The 22,924-nt window shown below is 36.9% G+C and overlaps 1 protein-coding gene across 4 annotated transcripts in view; it reads left to right on the forward strand.

Moving 5' to 3' along the window:
• The window catches only part of GOLGB1 (golgin B1), a 75,114-nt gene that overhangs the window by 30,869 nt on the left and 21,321 nt on the right, over positions 1–22,924 (forward strand). For all 4 annotated transcript variants that reach the window (XM_043875102.1, XM_043875101.1, XM_043875103.1 and 1 more), the window contains 4 exons: positions 4,892–5,006; positions 7,602–7,675; positions 10,691–15,888; positions 16,738–18,649. In XM_043875102.1, coding sequence (XP_043731037.1) covers positions 4,892–5,006; positions 7,602–7,675; positions 10,691–15,888; positions 16,738–18,649 — 7,299 coding nt within the window. The remainder of the gene's footprint in view (positions 1–4,891; positions 5,007–7,601; positions 7,676–10,690; positions 15,889–16,737; positions 18,650–22,924) is intronic.

Below are 22,924 nucleotides of genomic sequence, written 5' to 3' on the forward strand. Positions count from 1 at the left end.
ACAGTTGACAAAATTTAATATCTGTTCATAATAAGTTCTTAAGAAATTAAACATAGACAAATGTATCTCAATGTAATAAAGGCCATACATGACAAGTCCAGAGCTAACAATCAGGTTCAATGGTGAAAGGTTGAAAGATTTTCTCCTTATATCGGGAACAAGACAAAGGTGCCTCCTCTTACCACTATTCTTCAACATAGTAATTCAGCATAGTTAAGGAAGTCCTTGAAAGATCTGGAATGGCCAAGCATTCCAGAGAAAGAACAAAGAAGGAAGTGTCAAATTCTGGATTTCATGAAGGAGCATCAAATTCTGGATTTCTTTTCAATTCTGAGTTTCAGAGATTAGGGGAGGGAATGAATGATGGAGACGGCTATTTTCTCTGCAAAGTCTGGAGCCTTCTATGGGGAAAACTATCTGGAGGTTTTTTCAACTCAATTCTGGAGCCAGGAGTAGGATGACTTGAGTTGGCTGACAGAGTCACATGCCCTTGTCTTGTGGCTTGGCTGGTATTTTTATTTCTATTTCTTGATTGGAATGATTCTATTTCTTCAGAAGAAATGGTTATTTCTTCTTCTAAACAGAAGGTTATGAGATTCCTCAAGTTCGAGAGGTCAGAAATCCAAAATCAGTTTCACTGGCCAGAAATCACAATGTCTGTTGGGCTGCAAAGGAGGCTTTAGGAAAGAATTAATTTACTCACTTTTTCCAATGACTAGAGCTGTATTTCTTACACCCCATGGTTCCTGGTTGTTCTTCGATCTTTAATACCAGAAGTCTAGCATCTCATCTCAGTCATCAGGTTACCTTCCAACCCTCTCATCCTCAGCATATAATATATAGTTAAGTTTTGCTTTTTTACTTCTTCCCATAAGCTTTGCTTTGTCATTGGAGTGTTGAGTTGATTCAGTATAACTATTGACATGAATGATTTGTCTTTCATTTATGCCATCTTGGGGTTTTCTTCCTTCTGTTTTCTATTCCTGTCTTCTTCTATTTGATAATTTAAAGTTTTTTGAATTTTATTTTTACTTATATATTGACTTACTTTCCTTTTAAATAGCTGTATTATAGGTATAATTGACATACGATAATCTGCATACTTTTAAAGTGTACAACTTAATAAGTTTTGATGTATGCATGAAGCCATCACCACTATCAAGAAAATGAACATATTCATCACCCCCAAAGTTTCTCATGATCCCTTTTAATTTTTCTCTCACATCTCCCCCCAATCAAGCAACCACTGATCTTTCTGTCATTATAGTTTGTATTTTTTAGAATTTTTAATAAATTTCATGTGCTTTTTTTTCCCCTGACTTCTCTCACTCAGCATACTTATTCTGGTATTTATCCTATTGTATACAGCTAGAGTTCATTCCTTTGTATTATTGAGAATGTTGTAGATATCACAGTTTGGTTATCTGTTTACTTGATGGGCAGATTTGGATTATTGACAGTTTTGGACTGTTACAAATAAAGCTTCTATGGATATTCTTTTAAAAATCTTTGTTTGGACCTGTGCTTTCTTTACTCTCAGTAAATACCTAGAAGTGACGTATCTGTATCATATGGGCAATTTTAAGACAGACATTGCCAGACAGTTTCCCAAAGTGGTATTACCATTTTCTGTCCCCATCAGCAGTGTATGAGAGTTCTGGGGATAAATCTCACTTGGTAGTTATGTATTATCCTTATACTTTCTTGGATTCAGTTGCTAAAATTTTGCTTTAAAGTTTTACATCTGTGTTATGATGAATATTTGTCTGTCTGTACTTTTCTGTAATATCTTTTCCTGGGTTTGCTCTATGTGTAAGCCTGGCCCTCTAGAATAAATTGGGGAGTATTCTTTCCTTTTCACTTCTTTGGAATGATTTTGTATAGACTTGGTATTATTTTTTCCTTAAATGTTTTGTGAAAATTCATCAGTGAAGCTGTCTAGTCTTGAAGTTTTCTTTGTGGAAGCATTTGTCTGTATAGATTCTGTTTGTTTCATAACTATTTGGCTATTTAGGTTATCTATTTGTTCTGGAGTGAGCTTTGGTATTTTAATATCTTTTAGGAGATTTGTCCATATAAAGTGTCAAATTTATAGGCAAAAAGTTATTCATAATAGTCTAATTATTCTTTTAACATACATAGAATCTGTAGTGACATTACCTCTTCCATTTCTGATACTGGTAATTTGTGTTTTCTTTCTTATGCAGGTAAGAGTTCCAGAGGTTTATTAATTTTTAGTAATCTCAAAACCAGCTTTGACTTCATTGATTCTGTCTTGTTCTCTATTTTCTATTTTATTGATTTCTGCTTTGATTTTCATTATTTCCTTTCTAACACTTTAGACTTGATTTCCTCATTTCTTAGCTTCTTAAGGTGAAAGCCAAGACCATTACTTTGAGACCTTTCTTATTTCTAATATAGGCATTTTGCATTTAAAATTCCCCCTGAAATCTACTTTAGTAGCATCCCACAAATTTGGTTGTATTTTCATTTTCACTCAGTTAAAGCTACTAATTTTCCTTTTAATTTCTTCTTTGCCCCCTGGGTTACTTAGTTTCTAAATACTTGGGGGTGATACATCTAGAGGTCTTTCTGTTATTGATTTTTATTTTAATTCTATTGTGATCAGAGCACATGCTTTATATGACTTGACTCTTAGAATTGATTGAGACTTGTTTTATGGCCCAGAATATTGTTTATTTTGTTTGATGTTGCATATGTACTTGAATATAGTCTGCTTTTGTTGGCTGGAATGTTTTATAAATGTCAATCATGTAAAGTTAGTCAATAGTGTTATTCAAGTGTACTATATCTTGCTGCTTCTCTGCCTGTTTGTTCTCTCAGTTATTGAAAGGAGTATTGAAATCTCATAGTTGTGGATGTATTTACAGTTCCCTCAGTTTTTGCATCGTATATTTTCAAGATGTGTTATTGGGGGCTTAAACATTTAACATGTTTATGTCTTCTTGATTATCAAGTGACCCATAGATATTATGAAATGATCTTCTTTATCCTTGGTAACATTCTTTGCTGTGAAATGTAATTTTGTCTGATATTAATATAGTTATTCTACTTTTTTGAGTAATATTAGCATGATGTATCTTTTTTCACTCTTTAACTTATTTTGTCTTTATATTTAAAGTTTATATGAAGTGTAGAGTTTGAATCTACTTCTTATCCAATTTGTCAATCTCTGCCCTTTACTTGGAGTGTTCAGATCATTTTTATTATCGTTGCCATTGATACCATTTTAAGTCTCTCACCTTGCTATTTGTTTTCCATGTTTCCAACTTTTTGCCTTTTACATTTTTACTTTTCCTTCCTTTAAAAAAATTGATTGAATGTTTTTTATGATCCTGTTTTTCTCACTTTCCAGCTTATTAGCTATAATTCTTTATTTTGTTACAATAGTGACTGCATTAGGGATTATGCTACTGTTGCTTAGTCACTTTAGTCATGTCCAGCTGTTTGCGACCCTATAGTCTATAGCCCTCCAGGCTCCTCTGTCTATGGGATTCTCTAGGCAAGAGTACTAGAGTGGATTGCTATGACCTCCTCCAGGGGATCTTCCCAACCCAAGGATCGAACCCACATCTCTTATGTCTACCTGCATTGGCAGGCAGGTTCTTTATAACCTGGGAAGCCCATTAGGGATTATAGTTGCATTTTAATCACAGTTAACCTGCATATAATATTGTGCTGTTTCATGTGTAGAATAAAAACCTTACAGTTGTATACTTGTATTTCTTCATTCTTGGGACTTAGTTATTATTTTATTATACATATATTATAAACAAAAAACACAAAAATATAACATGTTACAAACAAAATTTTTATTTTTGTTTAGTCAGTTATCTTTCAGGAGATTCAAATGATAAGAAAATAAATCTTAATTACCATTGCAGTTTCCATTTCTGGTGCTTTTCTTTAGGGTAGATCCAGAATTGGCAGTCTCTGTAGAGAGTCAAATGATAAATATCTTAGGCTTTTAGGCCATAACTTTATTTGCAAAAACAGGTAGAAGGCTCTAAACTTTGCCAAACTCTGGTGTAGTTTCTATTTCCATCTTGTGTCATTTTCCTTCTGCCCAAAGGACTTCCTTTAATGTGTATGTGTACTCTCTTGAGCACACAAGTCTGCTGGTAAGGGGTTCTTATAGCTCTTGTGTGTTTGAAGAAATCTTTGTGCTCTGTAGTTTTTAAAAGATACCTAAAAGCTAACTATAGAATTTTATATTAATAGGTTTTTTCTTTTGATACTTGAAGGCTATTACTGCACTCTTTTTTCTTGCCTTTTTTTTTTTAGTAAGAAATCTACTGTCATCTTTGTCTCTTTTTTTAAATTTCCTGATTGCTTTTAGGGTTTTATCACTGGTTTTGAACGCTTTGGTTATGATGTGCCTTCACATAGTTTTCTTCATGTTTTTTGTGCTTGGAATTTGCCTTTTGAATCTCTGTGTTTATAGTTTGCTTCAATCTGGAAAATTTTCTGCCATTAATTAGTCCACTATTTTTTCTGACTTCTCTCTTCCTTTGAAGACTCCATTTACACACATACTAGATTACTTGAAGTTTTTCCAGAACTCATAATGAGCTTTTAATTTTTTGAATTGAAAATTTTCTTTCGTGTGTAATAGACTTGGAAAATCCAGGCTTTGGTCTTAAATTCAAAAGTCAGTGAACTAGAAATTTGTGTGAAAGATTTCATCTTTCTATCTTCAGATGAAAAGCATTGCTTTAAAGATTACCCAGGCAGATAAGTAGATGCTATTTTTAAAGTATTTTCAAGGCTGGAGAACTTTTAGAACACAAAAATGCCAGAGGCTGTCTGGACATTAGTGTGAGAGTTTTGCACTGGAGAATCATTAATTTGTTGTCTTTCTACAATTTAGGCAGTCACTGAAGAGAGTATTGCCTTTTTGCAGAAGAGAGTGGTAGAACTAGAGAATGAAAAGGGAGCCTTGCTCCTTAATTCTGTAGAGCTGGAGGAACTGAAAGCTGAGAATGGTACGTATAAATGAAAACCATAATTCTCTGACCTCTTAACCAACAACTTTTATCACTGTATATGTATAACATGTAGATTCTATGATAATACAGATCTTAGCACAGCTGATAGTTACTGAAGTTAGGATTAATACACAGTAAACAATTTGAACACAATACCAGTGTTTACATAAATATAACATTTTGCAGTATGGGCTTTAAATGCTGCAGGAGATCTGTATTATATTCATTTTGGAGTGGCCAAGGAATCGTCTCAGCTGTATGGCTTGAATAGGACCTTAATAAGACAATGACTTTTTAAATAGGTAAAATAGAGAAAGGACTTTTCCAGTAACAAATTTGTGGGATGAGGTAACAGAGATCAGTATAAATAAAGATTTAGAGGTAGAAGCCATTTTGGTTTTCGCTCATGCTATATACTGCTTAGAACCTTATCCTTTTTCTCTAGCCTGGCTATTTCTTGAACTCATCTTTCAGGCCTCAAGTAGGGCATTATCTTTTTGAGAAGTTGGTCCTAATCTCCCAAAGTTGGATTAAATGCATTTTTGTGCTTCTGAAATTCATTTTCAAGGGCAAGGGTCGTTTTTTTTTTTTTCCATCTTTTGCTTTACCCTTTACCAGGAACTAGAATAGTACCTGGCAAATGAGTGACTGCTGAATAATGTTTTGTTGGATTGAACTATCATTAGCGCTTTATTCTATTGAACTGTGTGTGAACAGTTAGTAAGAATGAAGATATACTTTTGTCACCTGCTTCACAAGGACCTTATAGCTTTAGTAACTTGTAGTTAATAATGCCTCACTTATCTAATTTATCCTGGAGTAACTGACTACCGTGCTTTAAGAGTGAGAATAAATACCAGGTAAAGTTCATACCATTTCCTAAAGTCTGTACCAAAATTTCCAACTTAACCATTTTGCAGTTCCATTTAGCTATAAACTAAGGTATGTAGGGATCATATACCTTTATTAGACTAGTCCTACCATTGCTGATAAAGAATACCACACATTCAACTCATTATTCAACCCACTTAAACCACTTCTCTGAGACCTTATTCATGATGTTTATTTTGCAGTTTTGCAAGCAGTCTCTGTCACTTTCATGTGGCTCAGTATGGTTGAGAGGTTACATGAGTTCCATTCTCTTTGCTCTTTACTGCAGGGGTCACTGGCCCTAAGATTTTCTGTATTAGTTTTCGTATCTGGTTACCCTTGTTTTATGAGTCATGTTCTATTAATATTAAACTCACCTTTTGTGCTTCCGTTTCTACCACTGTGCTCCTTCCTCAAATACTTGTGAAATGTCTGAACATATTATATACAGTCTTGCATTCATTTGTTTCATGAATGGTCACTTATTCATTCAGCAAATATCTGTGGTGCCTTTCCTATGTACTGGGGACTACTCTAGTTACTGAGAATACTGCTCTGAACATATTAGAAGACAAGACAGGCCATAAACATGTATATATGTAAGAAAATTTCAGAGAGTGGTAAATACTAGGATAAAAATAGAACAGGCTACTTGCACATGTGCTTGGGGGAAGGAGAAAGTAGTGTCAGAGTGGTCAGGGTAGGCCTCTCTGATCACTGGTTACCTGAATGATGAAAAGGGGACAGCCCCACAAAAAGAGGCTGAGCAAATCTCCTTCCAAGCAGGGAAGAGCAGTGTAAACACCCTGAGGTGTGAATAAACTTGTTATGTTTGCAGATAGAAGCAAAGCCAGTGTTCTTGGAAGTAGAGTGAGCAAAAGGGGGGCAGTATAAAGTTTGTAGAATAAGTGGGATCAAATCATGTGGGTCATATTAAAACACTTGGATGTAGTGTAAAAAATAAGCTTTTTTGTTTGTTTCGTATACTTGTCTTAGCTTCTCAGAAAGAGTATAAACTTCTTGGGGGCTTTTATTTTTATCCTCCAAGGTACTACTAATATTCAATATTAGTAATACTAATACTCAATATTTTTATCCTCCAAGGTACTACTACCCTTTTTAGATACCCACATTGTAATAAGACATGGGGTCGAACTCAGAAGACTGAATTCTGATCCTAGCTGTATGAACTAGCTGTAGGACATGTCATTTCTTTGTTTCCTCATATGGTCATTGAAGAGATTGGATAGCTCCCTTCTATGCTAAAATTTGATGTCCTTATGAACATATGTGAAAGAATGTAGAAGACATTTTAAGTGCTATATTAATGCATGATTTATAATATGAACACAGAAAAGTTATAGATAAGTTGCATTTATTTCCCTAGAATTCCCAAATTATGCTGCAGAAATAACTGCTTTTTGTCATGTGCTCTGGCTTTTTTCCCCCCTTTAAAGCCTTCTACTATTTATTATACTTCACTCAGGTTAATCATTAACACTTCTATCCTTCTATCTTATATCTCATCTTTTCATCATCTTTTGCCACTTCTTTATTTTAATAAAATAAGTGTTTTATCTCCCCCAAACTATTCTGTCTGTTCTTTCCTCTTGGTTATTTCATGCATCTCAAATAGCCTCACACACATACATACCTCTGTTTTTTTTTTCCCCAAACACATCTACATTTACCTTCTAAGGCTATTTATTTTGTGACTTTCAGAAAAACTGTCCTCTCAGATTACTCTCCTGGAGTCTCAGAAGAGAACTGGAGAGGTAGATAGAGAAGTCCATGAGGTAAGTGATGCATTCTTAAAATAATCAGAATATGAGCTTGATCAGGGGAGGTGGTTTCAAGCCTAAGCTTTTGTATAGTTTTCTAATGTCGACAGAGAATTACATTACCTAGAAAGTGAGATTTAAGAGAGTCGTAATGTTTATTATTTCTCATTTACTTTCATTTGTTTATAAATATTTGGACATTTTATTTGTTCTGAACCAATGCAAGTACAGTAGCATTTATTTGGGATTTGACATCCTATTTTGCATGCTGAGTTATTATTTATCTCAACTTCTTTGCCCATCTCAGAAAAGTTTCTCAGTAAAGAAATTAGGTAAAAATCTCCAGTCTCTCCCCACCACCCCCTTCTCATTTGGCAGTTTCACTTAGAATTATATTCAAAAGGTATCCTTAGAGAATGGTGTTTTTTATAACATGAAACTTATTATAAGAAATGTGTGATTGCTCAATATTCTGCTAATTTAAGATGACTGTTAGCTGTATTGTGTTTAATTGTCCTTCCATTTAGGAAGTCAGTGATAGGGAATTTCCTGGTGGTCCAGTGGTTAGGACTCCATGCTTTCACTGCCAAGGGCCTGGGTTTGATCCCTGATCAGGGAACTAAGATCACACAAGCCATGTGGCATGGCCAGGAGAGAAGAAAAACAGAAGTGAGTGATAGACTCATAAATGGCCTTGAGGAATAATGTAACTTCTTTACAATAGTGTCTGCTTACTTATTGTATTAGAATTCTCTAGAGAAACAAAATTAATAGGAAGTGAAATATATATAGACAGGGTTTATTTTAAGGAATTGGCTCATGTAATTGTGGAGGCTGACAAATTCAAAACTGCAGGGCAGGCTAGCTAGCACACTGGAGACCCAGAGAAAAGTTCCAGTTTGAATCTGAAGGTAGTCTGCAGACTTTCTTCTTTTTGGAAGAGGGCCATCATTTTTTGGTTATGGCCTTTAACCTATTAGGTGAAGCCCATCCACATTATGGAGAGCAGCCTGCTTTACTCAGAGTCTGCTGGTTTAAATCTTAACTTTATCTAAAAATACCTCAACAGAAACATTTGAAGTAATGTTTGACCAAGTATCTCAGTGTTGTGGGCTAACCAAGTTGAGGCATCAAGTTAACCTCCACATTTACATTCAATTACGTTTTCATATGATGTTCTGTTCACAAAACTGTGAAAAGTGGACTAAATTTTGAAAATAATTTTAACATTATATGGTTTCTGACAAATTATGAGAGTTTAGTAGTGAAAAATGAATCTTGTTTAGCCAAGGAGATGCTTAATGTTTTAAGATGCTTAGCAATTAATGTCTAGTGAAAACAAGAGAGTTCAGAATGGAAGAGCAGATAAGAAATACGAGAATCTATTAAGAAAAACAAAATATCCAGAAGGGAGAGCAAACAGGAAACAGCGGAAAAGGAAGGGGGAAAAAGCTCCACAGAAATTGTAAAAGGAAGGGTGACTAAGATAATTCCTTGGGATAAGAGAGAGTGACTAGAAAGTGTCCATAGAAAATGTAAGCACAGTCTAAAGGGGAAGACTAGTACAAGAAGGAAAAGTGAGAGTGGCTAGAAAGAGCAAAGTTTTCCAGTTTCTGCCCTCTGATGTATAATATTGACTTTAAAAAAAAAATCAAGCCAAAGTTAATTGAATTCTATAAATAGGATAGGGAGCAGCAGAGAATGAGACTAAGGGAAGGAAGAGAGTGAGTGAAGTGGCATGACAGATGGTAAAGAGGAAATAAGAATACTTAGGATATGAGAGAGACCAGAAAAAGGAGTTAATTATATTTCCATCTTCTGGCAAAAGTCATGCCTTGACTATATTAGATTTTTCATGTATGTAGGAATGGATAAATAGTAACGTTACATGAAGAAATTATAAAGGAACTTTTCCTCTGCTAAAAAAAAATGTCCAGTTTTGGTTTCCAGAAATTTGAGTATAAGTAATACAGAGAGTGAAGAATTTTAAACGATTGAAAGTGCTAATGAAAAATGATGAGATAATAACTTTGTGTAAAGTAATATATAGTTCTAAAGTAATGATTTCTTTTACTCAGTGGCTGAATATGATCCAAGATAATAGGTAATGTTCATTGAGGGCTTACTATGTGCCAGCTTCTGCTAGTGAATGGCAGAGATGTGAACTCTGGCAGCTGAGCTGCAGAGCTTGTGCTCTTGGCCACCACATTGTTTGACAATCCCCTGTTTTTGTTTTTGTTTTTTCTCCTTCGTATCAAGTTGGAATTTTTTTAGGGAGGGGGAAGAAAAGCTGCTGTTGACAAAGATGGATATTTTGTTATGTATATGGTCCCCACACTCATTTAATAAGATACTAAATTTACCATGAAATTCACTGGTTTTTTCCCAGGAAGACAATTATTAGAAATAATTTATATAGATTGAGCAGCCTAATACAGTAAGCTTTGTAATAGTAACTTGGTTAATATTTTGTCAGACGGGTCCATAATTTTTTCCCAAGCCCCAGCAGAACTCTTCTTTGATTATTTTATCCTGGTAATTTATCTTAATCAACTTGTCTGATAATCTCTTTATCTGTTCACAGCTATCTTATCTAATACTTCCTATTCCAGTAGATAGTTTAGGAAAAGGAATCCTGTAACTTCCTTCTTGGCATGGGCTGAAACAAAAATTTATTTCTTGCTTCACTTTTTATTTGTAAGTAGTTCTTAGGAGAAATAAGCAGTTTTAATCTGAAGAAAAAGTTTCCCAAGTGAGGAATATTTAGAAAATGAGTCCCAGGTTTCCTTAGGTCTTACGAATATGACTTGACTTAGTGCTGGATTGACAGGATGCCCTCAGAGGTCCAAATTGGGAAATAAAAACTAATTTTAAAAGTATTTAGCAGTTTTGTGGTAGGAAAGTTTAGATGGAAAAGTTTTAGGTTTTGGAAAATGCACAAAATGCCAGTTTTTAGTTAGGCTCTTTTCTATAAAACATTTGATTGAGGTGTTTTGTTTTTTTTGTTTGTTTGTTTTTAAAAAATAACAGGTGAGCATGGTTGATATTACCAGGCTCAACAAAAGCAGTTTTTCTGCTGAGGAAAGTGGACAAGATGCCCTGGAGAACACATTTACTCAGAAGCATAAAGAACTATCTGTTTTATTGCTGGAAATGAAAGAAGCTCAAGAGGAGATTGCATTTCTTAAGTTGCAGCTTCAAGGCAAAAGGGCAGAAGGTGACCCTGAGTTCCTTGATCAGAAAGAAATGAAACAGATAGAGAGTGAAGGAATACCTCCAGTTAAAATGACAGTGTTGCTTGAAGATACAGGGCAGCATTTTCCACTGATGCCAGATAAAGAGAGCAGTCTCACAACAACTGAGAAAGAAGAGCAGACGAGCCCCGAAGACCAGCATAGACCATCTGAGGAAATATCTTTAAACAGCACTGGAGTGGAATTAAAATCAGCCAAGCAGGACAATGATGATAAACCCTCTTCTGCTGTCCCAGGTATTTGTCAGTGTCACCAGGATGAATTGGAAAGACTAAAAGGTCAAGTTTTGGAGCTTGAGGTAAACCTTCATAAAGCAGAAGACATCTATGAGAAAAACTTAGATGAGAAAGCTAAGGAAATAGGCATCCTAACTCAGCTGATTGAAGAGTTTAAGAAAAATGCTGAAGACACCAACAATGCTTTCACTGCTTTGTCTGAAGAAAGAGACCAGCTTCTTGCTCAGGTGAAGGAACTTTGTGTGGTAACGGAACTGAGGGCTCAGGTACAGCAACTAGAAGTGAACCTTGCAGAAGCAGAAAGGCAAAGAAGACTCGACTATGAAAGTCAGACTGCTCATCACGACTTGCTCACTGAACAGATCCACAGCCTCACCATAGAAGCCAAATCTAAAGATGTGAAGATTGAAGTTCTACAGAATGAACTAGATGGTGTGCAGGTTCAGTTTTCTGAGCAGAGTACTTTGATCAAAAGCCTGCAGAGCCAGCTGCAAAGGAAGGAAAGTGAAGTGCTTGAGGGGGCAGAACGTGAGAGGGAGGTCTCAAATAAGGTAGAAGAACTTTCACAGGCTCTTTCACAGAAGGAACTTGAAATAGCAAAAATGGATCAACTTTTACTAGAAAAAAAGAAAGATGTGGAAATACTCCAACAGACCATTGAAGAGAAGGATCAGCAAGTGACAGAAATCAGCTTTAGTATGACAGAGAAAATGGTTCAGCTTAATGAAGAGAAATTTTCTCTTGGGGTTGAAATAAAGACTCTTAAAGAACAGCTGAATTTATTATCCAGAGCTGAAGAGACCAAAAAAGAGCAGATGGAAGAAGATAAAGAAATTGTTTCGAGCATTAAACAGAATTATGATGAGTTGAGCCCAGCAGGGCTAATAAGTAAAGAAGAACTTCAACGTGAATTAGACCTTGTAAAGAAAGAAAGTGAGCAGAGAAAGAGAAAGCTCCAGGCTGCTCTTATTAATAGAAAGGAACTTCTACAGAAAGTTAGTAGATTAGAAGAGGAATTGGCCAAAGTGAAAGATGAACCCAGCAAAGAGATCCTACTCCATGAGAGTGAGAGAAGGGAAGTGGAGGAAGATAAAGAAAGCAAAAAAGACTTAGAAAAATGTGTGACTTCTAAGTGCCAAGAAATAGAAATGTCTTTAAAACAGATAATATCTGAGAAGGAAATGGAACTAGACCACATTAGGAAGGATTTGGAAGAAAAGGCAGCAATAGAAGAACAGTTACAGGCTATGGTCAAACAGATGAATCAGAATTTGCAGGAGAAGACAAACCAGATAGATCTGCTCCAAGCAGAAGTCATTGAAAACCAAGCAATTATCCAGAAGTTAACCACAGGTAACAAGGATGCAGGTGATGGAGACTCAGCAGCACCTGTAAAAGAAGCCGTGGCCATCAGTCCGCTTGGTGCAGCTAGTGGAGAACACTGGAAACCAGAACTGGAACAAAAAATAGTGGACCTTGAAAAAGAAAAGGAGCAACTTCAAAAGAAGCTACAGGAAGTATTAACTTCTCGCAAGGTGATTCTAAAAAAGGCACAGGAGAAAGAAAGACATCTTAGGGAGGAGCTAAAGCAACAGAAGGATGACTATAATCGCTTGCAAGAACAGTTTGATGAGCAAAGCAAGGAAAATGAGAACATTGGGGACCAACTAAAACAACTGCAGATTCAAATACAGGAATCTATGGACAGAAAACTCCCAGGCAGTGGCCAGCAGGAACCAGGCTCTCCCACTCAAGGTTTAGAAGAACCTTTATTCAAAGCCATAAAACAGCAGCCTGTTCAATCTGTTTCAGAGACTGACTTGCACCCAGACTGTCCTTCTCATCTTGGAGATACAAATGCTCTGCAGGGCAATACTGCTATTGCCCAGATTAAGACCCAGCTGAAAGAAATAGAGGCTGAGAAAGAGGAGTTAGAGTTAAAGGTTAACTCTACAATAAATGAGCTGACTAAAAAATCAGAAGAGGTATTTCAGTTACAAGAGCAGATAAATAAACAGGATTTAGAAATCCAAAGTCTGAAGGCAGAGTCCTGTGAAGCTGAAGCCCACGCAGAAACCCTGAGGCAAAAACTGGAAAGCAGTCAACTAGAGATCGCTGGACTAGAGCAGTTAAGAGAATTGAAGCCTGAACTAGATGAACTGCAAAAACTCATAAGCAAAAAGGATGAAGAAGTTAGATACCTTTCTGGACTGCTTAGTGAAAAGGAAACAGCCCTTACTAAAGTACAAACGGAGATAATAGAACAAGAGGATTTAGTAAAGGCACTGCATACACAGCTGGAAATGCAAGCCAAAGAACATGATGAGAAGATAAAGCAGTTCCAGGTGGAGCTTTGCGAACTGAAGCAGAAACCAGAAGAGACCAGAGAAGAAAGTAAAGCAAAACAGCAAATACAGAGGAAACTGCAAGCTGCGCTCATTTCCCGAAAAGAAGCGCTAAAAGAAAACAAAGGTCTCCAGGAGGAGTTGTCTTTGGCCAGAGACACCATTGAGCATCTCACTAAGTCTCTGGCAGATGTGGAAAACCAAGTTTCTGCTCAAAATAGAGAAAAAGATGTATTCTTAGGAAAGTTAGCTCTTCTTCAGGAAGAAAGAGACAAACTCATTGCAGAAGTGGACAGATCTTTAATGGAAAATCAAAGTCTCAGTGGTTCTTGTGAAAGTCTGAAATTAGCACTGGAGGGTCTTACTGAAGACAAGGAAAACTTAATGAAGGAAATTGAATCTTTGAAGTGTTCCAAGATTGCAGAAAGCACTGAGTGGCAAGAGAAACACCAAGAATTGCAAAAGGAATATGAAATTCTTCTGCAGTCCTATGAGAATGTTAGTAATGAGGCAGAAAGAATTCAGCATGTAGTGGAAACTGTGAGGCAGGAGAAGCAGGAACTTTATGGCAGGTTAAGAAGCACAGAAGCAAACAAGAAAGAAACAGAAAAGCAGTTGCAGGAAGCTGAACAGGAAATGGAGGAGATGAAAGAAAAGATGAGAAAGTTTGCTAAATCTAAACAGCAGAAAATCCTAGAGCTGGAAGAAGAGAATGAGCGGCTTAGAGCAGAGGTACATCCTGCGGGAGATACATCTAAAGATAGTATGGAAGCACTTCTTTCTTCCAATTCCGACATGAAGGAGGAGCTGGAAAGTGTCAAAACAGAATATAAAACCCTTTCTAAGGAGTTTGAGGCCTTAAAGGCAGAGAAGGACTCTTTAAGTGAAGAGATTCAACATTTAAAGCATCAGATAGAAGATAATGTATCCAAACAAGCTAGTCTGGAGCCCATTGAGAGGCATGACAACCAGATGGCTGTCACTGAGGAGGCAACCCCATCTGCTCCAGGTGAGGCTGATGAGCAAGACTCCCCAGGTACAAACACGAGGCCTGAAAATTTAGAATCCACTCTATCAGAGAACAGTACCAAGCCTGACCTATGTGAGAATGTCAGCTTACATGATGAAATTAATAACTACCTTCAGCAAATTGATCAGCTCAAAGAAAGAATCACTGAATTAGAGGAAGGCAGGCAGAAAGACAAGGAATTTAGCCAGAATTTAGAAAATGAGAGAGATACTTTATTGAGTCAAATAGCAGCAAAGGACGGTGAACTAAAAATGCTTCAGGAAGAAGTAACCAAAATAAACCTGTTAAATCAGCAAACCCAAGAAGAACTTGCCAGAGTTACCAAGTTAAAGGAGACAGCAGAAGAAGAGAAAGATGATTTGGAAGAGAGGCTTATGAATCAATTAGCAGAACTTAATGGAAGCATTGGGAATTATTATCAGGATGTTACAGATGCCCAGATCAAAAACGAGCTACTAGAATCTGAAATGCAGAACCTTAAAAAGTGTGTGAGTGAACTGGAAGAAGAAAAGCAACAGTTAGTCAAGGAGAAAACTAAGGTGGAATCAGAAATAAGAAAGGAATATATGGAGAAAATACAAGGAGCTCAGAAGGGACCTGGCAATAAAAGCCACGCGAAGGAACTTCAGGAGCTGCTGAAAGAAAAACAGCAAGAAGTAAAGCAGCTGCAGACGGATTGTATTAGGTACCAAGAGAAAATCAGTGCCCTGGAGAGAACTGTTAAGGCTCTGGAATTTGTTCAGACCGAGTCCCAAAAAGATTTGGAAATAACCAAAGAAAATCTGGCTCAAGCCAATGAACACCGCAAGAAGGCAGAATCAGAATTAGCTAGCTTCAAAGTACTGCTAGATGACACTCAAAGTGAAGCAGCAAGGGTCCTAGCAGACAATCTCAAGTTGAAAAAGGAGCTTCAGTCAAATAAAGAATCCATTAAAAGCCAAATGAAACAAAAGGATGAAGATCTGGAGCGAAGACTGGAGCAAATAGAGGAGAAACACCTGAAAGAGAAGAAGAATATGCAAGAGAAACTGGATGCTTTGCGTAGAGAAAAAGTCCATTTAGAAGAGACGTTTGGAGAGGTTCAGCTCACTTTGAACAAGAAAGACAAGGAAGTTAAGCAACTTCAGGAAAACCTGGATAGTACTGTGGCCCAGCTTGCAGCTTTCACTAAGAGCATGTCTTCCCTCCAGGATGATCGGGACAGGGTGATAGATGAAGCCAAAAAGTGGGAGAGGAAGTTCAGTGATGCTATTCAGACCAAAGAAGAAGAAATTAGACTTAAAGAGGAGAATTGCAGCGTTCTAAAGGATCAGCTTAGGCAGATGTCCATCCATATGGAGGAATTGAAGATCAACATTTCCAGGTAAATGAATAATAGCTCTTTTAGCTCTTCCAAAGGAAATTGAAGGCAAAGGAAGTCATAAACTATTGCCATTCCCTTTAATATTATGGGACTAATTTTGGTCTAAATTCCCCCCAGAAGATGTATTCCCTCTCACTTCCATCTCACCGTCTCTCTGTTTTTTTGCAAATGACTTTCTGCTACAACTTGTCTTGGTGTGAAAAATTCACATTTACTTCTCTACCCATCTTTCTCTTGAGAGATGTCTTAGACTTTTTCCTTTCTTTTCATTTTCATTTCTACTGTCCTTGCCCATCTCTGAATTTTTACCATAGTATAAATTTCTATACTTTCGAATTATTGCCTTAGCCTCTGAAATGATCTCTTCTTTTCTCTTCCCCATGTTCTACATCAATTCATATTGCATATGCCTGCTGGAGTTATTTTCCTCAAACTCCAGTTTTAAATAGTTCAGGAACTAACAGCATCCCCACACCATACTCTTTCATTTTTAGTAGAATCCCTCTGCTCAGAGACAGATTTCCTCATTTGCCTCTCATACCAAGATTATTTCATTAAGGGGCCAGACAACAGCTTATCTAGAACCAAGTACAAAATTGGGGGCACTCTTCAGAGTATCCAAACTCACGTCACTAAATTAACAACATACTTTGGAGTTTATTTTTATATAAATTCTCAGATGCAATATACCTTTAATACAGAACATTCAGTAGAACTAATACCTCTTTATTAGAAACACCTTCAATTATGAATGTTTATTGATTTGTAGATCTGAGTACCTGTTTTGTTTCTTAGGCATCAAGTACTTTTCCATTGAAATCTGTAATTAATGACCTTCTTTTTTTCTAGGCTGGAGCATGACAAACAGATGTGGGAGTCCAAAGCTCAGACAGAGGTCCAGATTCAGCAGAAGGTCTGTGATACTCTGCAAGGAGAAAACAAAGAACTTTTGTCCCAGCTCGAAGAGACTCAAAATCTATACCGTAGTTCTCAGGATGATTTAGCTAAGTTGGAATCAGAACTGAAGATTCTCAGAGACCAGTCAACTGATTTAAATAACTCTCTAGAAAAATTTAAGGAAAATAAAGAAAATTTGGAAGGGATCATAAAGCAGAAAGAAGCTGATATCCAGAATTGTAAGTTCAGTTATGAGCAGCTGGAGACTGATCTTCAGGCCTCCAGGCAACTGACCAGTAGGCTGCATGAAGAAATAAACATGAAGGAGCAAAAGATTATAAGCCTGCTTTCTGCCAAGGAACAGGCAGTCCAAGTGGCTGTGGCTGAACTGCATCAGCAGCATGATAAAGAAATTAAAGAACTGGAAAATCTGCTGTCCCAGGAGGAAGAGGAGAACACTGTCTTAGAAGAGGAGAACAAAAAAGCTGTTGACAGAACCAATCAGCTTATGGAGACACTGAAAAACATGAAAAAGGAGAACATGCAGCAGAAGGCTCAGTTGAATTCCTTCGTTAAATCCATGTCTTCTCTCCAGGATGACCGAGACCGCATAGTCAGTGACTACCAACAGCTGGAAGAACGACATCTCTCTGTGATCTTGGAAAAAGACCAACTCATTCAAGATGCTGCTACTGAGAATAATAAGCTGAAGGAAGAAATCCGATGCTTGAGAAGTCATATGGATGACCTTAATTCTGAGAATGCCAAGCTCAATGCAGAGCTGATCCAGTATAGAGAAGACCTGAACCAAGTGTTATCGAAGAAAGACTGTCAGCAAAAGCAGCTCCTTGAAGCTCAGCTTCAGCAGACCAAGGAGCTGCAAGGTGAATATGCTAAATTAGAAGCAAAGCTCAAGGAGTCTGAGGAAGCAAGGGGGGAGTTGCAGAGGTCCTCTCTTGCCCTCCAGGAGGAAAAACAAGATTTAGCTAAAGAGACTGAGAGCTTGAAAGTCTCTCTGTCGCAATTAAAGAAACAGTTGACAGCCTTGCAAGAAGAAGGTACTCTAGGAATATTTCAGGCCCAATTAAAAGCCAAAGAAGAAGAGGTACAGAAGTTAAGTACTGTCCTTTCTTCCTCTCAGAAGAGAGTTATAGAACTGGAAGAGGATTTGGTTCATGTTCAGAAGGAAGCTGCCAAGAAGGTAGGTGAAATTGAAGACAAACTGAAGAAAGAATTGAAGCACCTTCATCACGATGCAGGGATAATGCGCAATGAAACTGAAACAGCAGAAGAGAGGGTGGCGGAGCTAGCAAGAGATCTGGTAGAGATGGAACAGAAGTTACTCGTGGTCACCAAAGAAAATAAAGATCTCACAGCACAAATCCAGTCTTTTGGAAGGTCAATGAGTTCCCTACAAAACAGTAGAGATCAGGCCCATGAGGAACTTGAGGAACTAAAAAGGAAATATGAGGCCAGTCTGAAGGAGTTGGCACAGCTGAGAGAACAGGGCCTCGTAAGCAGGGAGAGAGATGTTCTTGTTTCTAAAGCTGCATTTCCAGTGATTTCCACTGAGGATAACAGCTTGCCCCACCTTGAGAAACTTAACCAGCAGCTTCTGTCCAAAGATGAGCAACTGCTTCACTTGTCCTCACAACTGGAAGATTCTTACAACCAAGTGCAGTCCTTTTCCAAGGCTATGGCCAGCCTGCAGAATGAGAGAGATCGCCTGTTGAGTGAACTGGAGAGATTCCGCAAGTCAGAGGATGGGAGGCAGAGGTCTGCAGCCCCACCTGCAACCAGCCCTGCTGAAGTACAGAGTTTAAAAAAAGCTATGTCATCACTCCAAAATGACCGGGACCGACTAGTGAGTGTTTAGTTTTTTCTTCCCAATCTTCTTCTGAGAGTTTTTGAAACTTTCTTTAAATTGATTTTCATTTTTACAGAAAATGGTAAAAATTTTTATTCATTTTAACTTGGCGTTCTGGGATGATCTCATACACCCCACAGATTGTTTTTGGTCTTAAAGAAACATTATTTAAATTACTTTAAATCTGCCATTGCTGTTTTAAAAAAATTACAGATTTCCTTTGCACAGAACTCACCATTGGGTCACAAAAGGACTAAGAGATAGAGAGCTATTTAATATATTTTATACACACACACACACACACACACACACACACACAGATGTTTCCAGAATTTGTCGTAGTTTAATTGAATGAAAGTATTGGGATCACTTAAGTGCCATGTTGTTACACTGATAGTTTAGTAACGTGTGGTAGAATTAAGGGTAAAGAGGACTCAGCTTATTTTGTACTTATCTAAACGCAACCCTAATTTGTAAAAAAAAAAAAAAAAAGTTAAATGTAAAAGGGATTAATTTAAATAATTTTACATGACTGTTTAGTAAAGTTTATTTGCAGACTGAACCATTTTCCCCACTTCCCTTTATATATCCAACTTCTTTTTTTTTTTTAATTTTAGAGAAAGATAAGGAAGATCTCCAGTGTTAAATTTTTACTGCTTTTAAGAGGGTCCCATAGTTTAATCCAGGTCATTTTTTTTTTTCCTGAAAACTTGCAGATCATCAAAATTTAGAGGCAAAACTGGAACTGTATGAGCCCAGCCAGGCTGTCAGGATTCTACTTTGTGACATTATTCTTTTCACTTTCATGACAGTTTCTTAACTCTTTCTAGGCCATATACTCAAAAGGGCAATAACTTGAACTTCAAAAGGCTAAATTTTCTATTTTTAAATCCAGAATATGAAAATTCTAGTTTTTAAGATTAGCCCAGGGGGGAAAAATCATTTCTCCTAAACTGTAAAGTCTTATGCAGATCTTTTTTCTTGGTAGGTAATGTGTTCCTTCATATTACATTTAATACTGAATATTTATAGACAATCTTCTTTCCTTTTTGTAATCTGAACAAAGCCTCCCTTTTCAGCTACAATTTTGACATTAATACAGTTTAGACATATTTATTTTTATTTTTAAAATAGTTTCAGTTTAGCTGTCTTTGTTCTAGAAGCTTAACCTTTTGTCATTGTTTTCAGAATGCAAATTCAAAAAGTTTTCTTCAGAACCATATATACCTCACATATAGTTTATAGCAGAGGTCCCCAGCCTCCAGATGCAGACCAGTATCTCCTGTCAGATTAGCAGTGGCATGAGATTAGAAATAAAGTGCACAATAAAAGTAATGTGCTTGAATCATCCCCAAACCATCCCCACCCCACCCCACCCCCCGTCGTGGAAAACTGTCTTCCATGAAACTGGTCCCTGGTGCCAAATAGGTTGGGGACTGCTGACTTGTCCAGGTGTTGATTATCTTCTAGGTCAAAATTTTTTCCTGAAAGCTGTTAGGATGGATTCAGAATTAGCTATGTTTTATTCAATGAGTTGCTTTACTATTTTTATCTATTATAAATACTAGGGGCTAAACTTTCTATCTCTTAACCCCTGTTCTATTAATACCTTTTTGTCTGCTGGGTATTTACAAGCCAAAGCATTTTTTATTTATTTGTTTTTTTCTTAATATATATATTTATTGAAGTACAGTTGACTTACAATGTTTTAGGTGCACAGCAAGGTGATTTAGTTATATATATACACATATATTATTTTTGAAATTATTTTTCATTATAGGTTATTATAAGATATTGACTATAGTTCCCTGTGCTATAAAGCCAGCATGTTTTAATTTCCATATAAATCATAGTAATGTTCTTCTGTTTCCTAAGGCTCGTAACTATCTATGGTTTTATTTCATTTAATCATCAAAGTCTATCATTTCTTTTTTAAAAATTTTTGTACAATTCTTAAAGGTTACTTTTGATTTACAGTTGTTACAAAATATTGGCTGTATTCCTGCATTGAGCCTATCTAGGGTCTATCATTTCTTTATTCATAGTGTGCCTCAAATATTTCTTTTTCCTTTCCATCATCAACACCTTAGGATAAATTTTTAACACTTTACCCTAAATGGCTATAATATTGGTGCTCCCAGTTTTCACCCCTCATTGCTGAATACATTTTTCTAAAACTACTCTCTTATTACTGCATTGTTCAGTAACCTTTAAAAATTATTCTATCTCTAAAATATGGTTAGGATTCAAACCTCTTGGTCTGGTTTTAAGACCCTATGGTTTGGCCTGTCTTTCCAGCATCCCCTTTTACTGCTTCCCTACTCCTACTCTTAATGTCAGCCATCTGATCTACTCACCCACAAACTGGTCTACTTACCCACATTACTATCCTCTGAACAAAAATGTCCTCTCCATTTTCCTTTTTGGAGCAAATATTCCTACTCTTTAAAGGTTGCTCCAGAGCTTAGATCCTCTGGTCACATTTCCAGATCACTTGATTGTCTATTACCTTCTGTCTATACTTCCCTTATGCTTCTCTTTTCTTTTGTCCCATGTTGTCTTGATATATATGGGTGTGTGTGTTTGTGTGTGTAAAATTTCTATACCCTTATTTTTTTTATTGCACCATTTAAATTTCAAACTCCTGGTAAATGTCATGTCTTATACTTGTTTGTATTTCACATGGTTTTTAGCAGAAGGGTAGTTAATCATATGGTAGATAATCAACAATTGTGGTGGATATTCTCTATCAGTGTGGTTGTTACTGATAATAGAGAAATAGGTTGTTACAAAATAGAGAAAATACTGTTTTCTCTATTTTGTGAAATTGGCATGTAGGGAGATTATAGGAACTTTCGAGACTGAGGCTTTTATATCTGCCATGACTGAATCATAAAGCCTAAGCAGGGTTATAAATCACATGAAGGCCTGACAGTCTGACTCAGTGATATTGCATACAGGCTCTGCCAGTCTGCTGAGGCCTTTCTGCATACTTACTGAATTATTGTTAACTCCATCGACTCTTCTTTTCCACGCATCTTGTTCTCACTCTGTCTCATGAGCATTGAAATTTCTAGTCTCTCAGCCACTGGCTGCATGTATGATAACATTTCAATCACTGTCAGTTTAAATATTTAGCCCAGGCCAGCAAATCGTCACTTCTGCCTAGACTAGACTTCCTTTCTCTCAGGACCACCCAAGGGAGGAGCTCAGTTTGAAAGAAGCTCAGGTTACTTTGGTCCTCTTCTTTCCATAGTTAATCAAAGGGAAGTTTCCCAAATAAAGTCTGAGGGTCTAAGTGGCAAGGAGTTAATAACCCAGGGGATTCTACTAGGGTGTAACAGACAACTCTGGAAACATTTTGGAGTTTCATCACCCAAACTTCCTTAGGACTTTCCCATAATCAAATGAAGCACTTAGGCAGTTCCTGCCTAAAGGCTGGAGAGCAAATCTCTAGAAGTGCCTTTTCGTTCGTATGTGCAGTTCAGTCTGAAAATGATTTGAGGTAGCATTTAAAGATATGAGGGGCTTCCCATCTGGCTCAGTGGTAAAGAATCCACCTGCCAATTCAAGAGAAGCAGGGGATGTGAGGGATTTCCCCAATGGCTCAGCGGGTAAAGAATCTGCCTGCAATGCAGGAGACATGGGTTTGATCCCTGGGTTGGGAAGATCCCCTGGAGAAGAAAATGGCAACCCACTCCAGTATTCAAGTTGCAATACTGGATTTGCAAAGAGTTGCAAAGAATCTGACACAATTGGGCACAAGCACCTCCCAACCTATGTATTACTTTTATTTTCCTTGTCACCTTTGTTTTTCCTGGAATGAATAACTGTGTTTTTGTTGTTGTTACTGAGTTTTCTTTGTACTTATCAATGTAATTTAACCCCAGATTTACTGTCATTTATCCAAATTTTTCAAGATGTTTATTCCTGTATGTTTTGTCTTTAGGAAGAAAATTCTCTTGAAGTCTCTTTTTTGCTCTTATGTGAATCAGTTGCCCTATGTTATTCCTAGGACATAATTTTCTTTCTAGAATATCTCCCTCCTTTTCTCTCCTGTGTTAGATCTCCTGTTTCTTGTATTCTGTGTTTTCCTCATCTTGGTTTTGTGCCATCATTTTGTTGGAATAAATCAATAATTCTCCGAGAAAAGATACAGGGAAATGTCTTATCATTTCCGATAGTTTGGTGGAGTACAGAATTCTAGGCTGAAATGATTTCTTTTCAAAACTGTGAAGACATTGTTCTATTCCCTTTTAGCTTACATTGTGG

The sequence above is a fragment of the Cervus elaphus genome, chromosome 19, assembly GCF_910594005.1.
Source record: "Cervus elaphus chromosome 19, mCerEla1.1, whole genome shotgun sequence".
Taxonomy (NCBI): Eukaryota; Metazoa; Chordata; class Mammalia; order Artiodactyla; family Cervidae; genus Cervus; species Cervus elaphus.